Source organism: Microtus ochrogaster, chromosome 7, assembly GCF_000317375.1.
Source record: "Microtus ochrogaster isolate Prairie Vole_2 chromosome 7, MicOch1.0, whole genome shotgun sequence".
Taxonomy (NCBI): domain Eukaryota; kingdom Metazoa; phylum Chordata; class Mammalia; order Rodentia; family Cricetidae; genus Microtus; species Microtus ochrogaster.
This window is the reverse complement of record NC_022014.1, coordinates 59717587-59723269: the sequence shown is the minus strand read 5'-3', so window position 1 is coordinate 59723269 and position 5683 is coordinate 59717587. Positions and strand designations below refer to the sequence as shown.

General features: G+C 46.0%; 1 protein-coding gene across 1 annotated transcript in view; it reads left to right on the top strand.

The window, feature by feature from the left end:
• Positions 1-730: 730 nt before the first annotated feature.
• The window catches only part of Kpna2 (karyopherin subunit alpha 2), a 17508-nt gene continuing 12555 nt past the window's right edge, over positions 731-5683 (top strand). Inside the window, exons 1-3 of the mRNA XM_005350424.1 lie at positions 731-885; positions 2244-2359; positions 3350-3487. Coding sequence (XP_005350481.1) covers positions 2285-2359; positions 3350-3487 — 213 coding nt within the window. The 5' untranslated portion in view covers positions 731-885; positions 2244-2284. The remainder of the gene's footprint in view (positions 886-2243; positions 2360-3349; positions 3488-5683) is intronic.

Genomic DNA, 5683 nt, shown 5'->3' with positions numbered 1-5683 from the left:
AAAAAAAAAAAAAAAAAAAAAAAAAAGACACATAGATCTGCTTTACCACTTCCTGCCAGTGACCAATCCCTATTACAATTCGTTTTGACGTGAAAATAATGCAAATCAATGTATCTGTGTTAAACTCTTTTATTATATTTTGGTAGCTTTTTTTGGGAGGGGGGAGGGAGGTCTCACTATGTAGCTCTGGCTGGCCTCAGAATATAGATCAAGCCGGGCGATGGTGGCGCACGCCTTTAATCCCAGCACTCGGGAGGCAGAGACGGGGATTGGGGGGGGATCTGAGAGTTTGAGGCCAGCCTGGTCTACAGAGAGAGTTCCAGGACAGGAACCAAACCTACAGAGAAACCCAGTCTCGAAAGACCAGGAAAAAACAAAAAAAGCCTACGCCAATTACGCCAGGCTAAACTTTTTTTTTAAAATAATGCGTCTAATAATAATTTCGTGTATTTGCTTAAGAACAGGTCACAGAGAAAGCTAACAGGGTAGCGCCCAGCGCTCCGGCTAGGCAGAGACTGCACACACCCCTAAGCATTGCGTGGGGAACTCCGAGGAAATAATCTCGCAAGGCATTCTGGGATTGCCCGGCCGCTCCCTCTTCTCGCGAGGCTACCCTCCTTGCCACCCCGCCCCCACTTTTCCCCCCTATGCCCGGCTTCCGTGCGCTCCCCCCAACGTGTTTTTCAAATCCACCAATGAACGCGCAGCTTAGGCTCAAACCGGCCAATCGGAACGCGGCGTCACCGGGAAATTTAAATCGCGCCGGCCGGCAGCACGAGGCACAAAGTCTGAGGACTGAGGAGCAGTGGACGTTTCGAGGGCCGTCGACTTTGTAATCTCCGAGCCCCACACCGCCTTTCGTGGACGCCTGAGCCCGCTGTGCAGGTGGGAGCCGAGCCGGGGCCTGGGCGGGAACGGCCGTCCGGAGTGCTGAGCGGGCGGGGAGCGGGGAGTGTGCTCGGCCTCCGTGCCCAGACGAGGCCTCGGGCGGGGTGGTTGACCCAGCCGCTTGGTTTCGCCACACCGGGCTCTGCCCTGGTGTCCCCGGTCGCTGCGGAGGGCGGCGAGCCCGGGATGCGGCGCTGCGCGGTCCCGACGGTCGGCGGGGGCGGGGAGACCAGCTCGCAGACAAGCGCACCGGGCTGTCCCCCTGCTTCCCTGCTGCTTCTGCCTGGGGTGGGGAACGGGGCTCTGAGCCGGAGATGGAGGTGGCAGTTGAAGGCAACTCGGGTTAAATGCTCGACCCGGGTCACCCGTGTCAGTGTCGAGGACGAACATGAAGCGGTGAAAGCTAGCAGATTGTCAGAGGACTTTTGATTCCTGTCAATTTGCGGCGACCACACGTGTGAAATATCGATGTTCACAGCTGATGTCATCCTGCTCGTTTGACTCGGTGGAAATCTGTGTGCGAGGTGCTGAGTGCTGGAGATGCGGTGCTAACGTCACTTTTGCTGACAGCGATGGTTAGGAAAGGTTCTACAATGTAGGGAACAGAGTCTTTATGGACCCTGATAGAAGATACCACTATGGATTGATTTTGGCCATTAGTCAACAGGATGCAGATGTTAACTCTAAGGCGGCCGGGGTTCCCCTAGCTGGTGTTCTATGAACTAACGGAGTCTAGAATGTAGAGCCCTGCCTTAATATCGTGCTGGCCAGAGGCTTAAGGCTATTGAGATTTTGAAAGCCGTTAATCTGAAATGAGATGCTGTGTATGCTTAAACTACACATAGGATTTTGAAGGTGTATTACGACAGTAAGACATGTTAACTTTTCTGTGTTGGTGACATCCTGACATGGAAATATTTTATCTATTTTGGGTAAAAGTCCTAAAATTTTAGATGCTTCTTTTTAGCCTTTTAAAAATGGGAGTTAGTGGAGAATTTAAATTATGTTTGTTTAAAAATGTTTCTGATTGACAGTTCCGGAGCCAGAAGGGGCAGTTATCCATCCCTCGACTTAATGCTGTAGCCGTAATATTGAAAGCTTGTGGGGTTTTTGGTGGTTGTTTTTGTTTTTTCTAGCATAGAGATGGAGTAAGTATATAGTCGATCTTTACATTTTATTTTATTTTATTTTTTTAAGGTATATAGCCTTAGCTGGCCTGGAACTCTATGCAAGCCAGGCTGGCCTCAAACTCACAGAGATATGCCTTTCTGTGCCTCCCGTGTGCTATGATATAAGGTGTATGTTACTGTGACTGACTTCTGCTGTATTCTTATTAAGTTTTGTTTTCTTTCTAGCCTTCTCTTGTCTACTAGCTTACTCCCTTATTCCTACAAATATGTCGACCAACGAGAATGCTAATTCACCAGCTGCCCGGCTTAACAGATTCAAGAACAAGGGGAAAGACAGTACAGTGAGTGCCTTCTGTTGTTCCCTGTGTAGACTTTCCAATGGAAATAAGAAGGGGCATTTATAGAACACATTTCTGAGGTACTGGGGATCAAGTCCAGTGCCTCACTCATGGTAGGTGGGCTTTTCTGTGCCTCTAGTCTTAGGTATTTTTTTTTAAAGATTTTATTTATTTATTATGTATACAATATTCTGCCTGCATGTATGCCTGCAGGCCAGAAGAGGACATCAGATCTCATTATAGATGGTTGTGAGCCACCATGTGGTTGCTGGGAATTGAACTCAGGACCTCTGGAAGAGCAGCCAGTGCTCTTAACCTCTGGGCCATCTCTCCAAACCAGTCTTAGGTATTTTTAAAACTCTTAAAATTGTGTGTGTGTGTGTGTGTGTGTATTTTTTGCATGCACCTGGTGCAGATGCAGAGGTGAAAGGACAGCCTGGAGGCAGTGGTTCCCTCCTACTTTAAAGTCCTCGGACTTGGTGGCAGGTGCCTTTCCTGCGTGAGCCATCTTGTAGTCGGCTTCCTGGCTAGCTCATGCCCCGAAATAACAACACACAAATTGTATTCTTTTAAACACTGCTTGGCCCATTATATCTAGCCTCTTCTCGGCTAACTCTCGCACCTGGACTAGCCCATTTCTAATAATCTGTGTAGCCCACAATGTGGCTTACCAGGGAGATTCTAGCCTATGTCCATCCTGGGTCGGAGCTTCATCGCGTGTGCCGGGGAGAGGGGAGCATGGCATCTGCTCCAGAGAGCAGAGCAGAGCTGTCGAGTCTGAGCTCACTTCCTCTTCCTCCCAGCATTCTGTTCTGTTTACTCCACCCACCTATGTTTTAACCTATGAGAGCCAAGCAGTTTCTTTATTATAATTAACCAATGACCTTCCTCCATCACCATCTCTTGCCGGCCTTTGAGGGCTGTAAAAAAGAGAAATCACTTGTCATTAAAAACTGAGGAAATAGATAATACGAGCTGTTGTCTTTTCTTCAGGAAATGCGGCGCCGCCGAATAGAAGTTAATGTGGAACTGAGGAAAGCGAAGAAAGATGACCAGATGCTGAAAAGGAGGAATGTCAGCTCTTTCCCCGATGATGCCACTTCTCCCTTGCAGGAAAACCGCAACAATCAGGTAATAGATTTGAGTTCACCTATATGAATGGGTTTTTTTTGTTTTTACTTCTGTGTAACTTCCCTGGCTGTCCTGGAAATCACTACGTCATAGACCATGCTAGCCTGGAGAGATCTGCCTGCTTTTGCCTCCTGGGCACTGGGATTAAAGGTGTGCGCCACCTCCCTGCCCCACGAGGATAAATGTTTCTTAGAAATTTGAATTTGGGGGTGGGGTTTGAGCTCAGATCCATCTTACTCAGCCTCAGTGCTGGGATTAAAGGTGTGTGCCACCACAGCTGGTTAAATTTAAACATTCTTGGACATATTTTGTGATCTACTTTTGACTTTTGACTATAGAATATATGAAATTTGTTTTTTAAGATTTGTAGTTTGTTTTTTTTTTTTTTTTAAAGAATTGGTGCCGGGCGGGGTTGGCGCACGCCTTTAATTCAAGCACTTGGAGGCAGAGGCAGGCGGATCTCTGGGAGTTCGAGGCCAGCCTGGTCTACAAGAGCAGGCACCAAAACTACAGAGAAACCCTGTCTCGAAAAACAAAAGAAAAAAAAACAAAAAACAAGAATTGTATTGGTGTGTGCAGGAGGCCAGAGGGAGAGGTTGTGTCCTCTAAACTGGAGTTAGAGGCTGTCATGAGCCACCTAATGCAGGTGCTGTGGACTAATGGGTCCTCTAGGTAGGATCAGTGCTCAGCCATCTCTTAAGCCATGGTGAATATTTTCTTTAAAGCTTTGAGTTTTCTTAGCTACTGAAGCTGATTCAAAGGTTTTTAATTTTTTTAACTTTTTAATTTAAAAGTTTTCACTGTGTAGCTCTAAGTAGCCTGAAACTCATGGTAATCAGCCTTTCTCTGGGATTAAAGATGTATGCCACCATACCTGGCTGCTACTGTTGAGTATATGTGTCTGGGTACATACATGCAAGTGTGTATAAGATGTCAGAGAACAGCTTGTGAAGTGAGTTCTCTCCTACCTTTGTATGGGTTCTAGGGCTCAAACTCAGCACCAGACTTGGGTGGCAAGTACCTTTGCCTGCTGAGTCATCTTTCCAGTCCAGTTTGTTATTACTATTATTTTTTAGTGAGTTATTTAATTTTATGTGTGTTGGTGGTTTGCCTGAACGTATGTCTGTGTGAGGGTGTTGGGTCTCCTAGAGATAGTTGCAGACAGTTATGAACTGCCTGCCATATGGGTGCTGCCTATTGAACCTGCATCCTCTTATCTTCAGTCGGCCACATTTAATTTTTAAGTTTTTGGGAAGTGCTACAGATCAAGACCAGGACTTTCACACACACATTCTGAACAAGCTTTTCCCCTAGAGCTATTAATTCTCTAGCCCAAAAGTTTTCTTAGTTCTGATCTTCCCTCAGACTGCCTGCATTTCTAGCTACTGGCAAAGTACTTTGACATGTCAGTTCCAATTGGGAAAGTTTTTTGTTTTTTTTTTTTTAAGATTTATTTATTATGAAGACAACTTTCTGCCTCCATGTATACCCACACGCCAGAGGAGGGCGCCAGATCTCATTACAGATGGTTTGGAGCCACCATGTGGTTGCTGGGAATTGAACTCAGGATCTCTGGAAGAGCAGACAGTGCTCTTAACCACTGAGCCATCTCTCCAGCCCCGAGACAGTGTCTTGCTGTCTAACTCTGGCTGGTCTGATACTTGAACTCAGTTCAGGTGTATAGCAGTTGCTATGCCAGGCTATACAGTATAAAACAGTGGTTCTCATCCTTCCTAATGCTTTAATCCTTTAATACAGTTCCTCATGTTATGGTGATTCCCCAACCATAAAAAAATATTTCTATTGCTACTTCATAACTTTAAGTTTTGCTACTGTTACGAGTCGTAATGTAAATGTTCTCTGATAACCCCTGTGAAAGGGCCATCGACCCACCCCCCAGGTTAAGAGAACCACAACTATAAAGTGTAAGGTAATGACTTAGACCCAGAGCAGCTTCTGGTCCTGAAGCTCCATTAATGGAAAGTGCCCATTGCTTGGTTATACATGCCATTTTTATCTTCTATGCTATCCTTTAATGTACTTTTTTCTACATTTACACATTTGACTAACACATACACTTCCCACTGTGTTAGAATTGCCTGCAGCATTCAGTATAGCTTGTTCCATAGCTTTGTAGCCCAGGAAACGGAATAGGTTTGTTTTATATAGCCTAGGCACCTAAAACTTCCTACAACA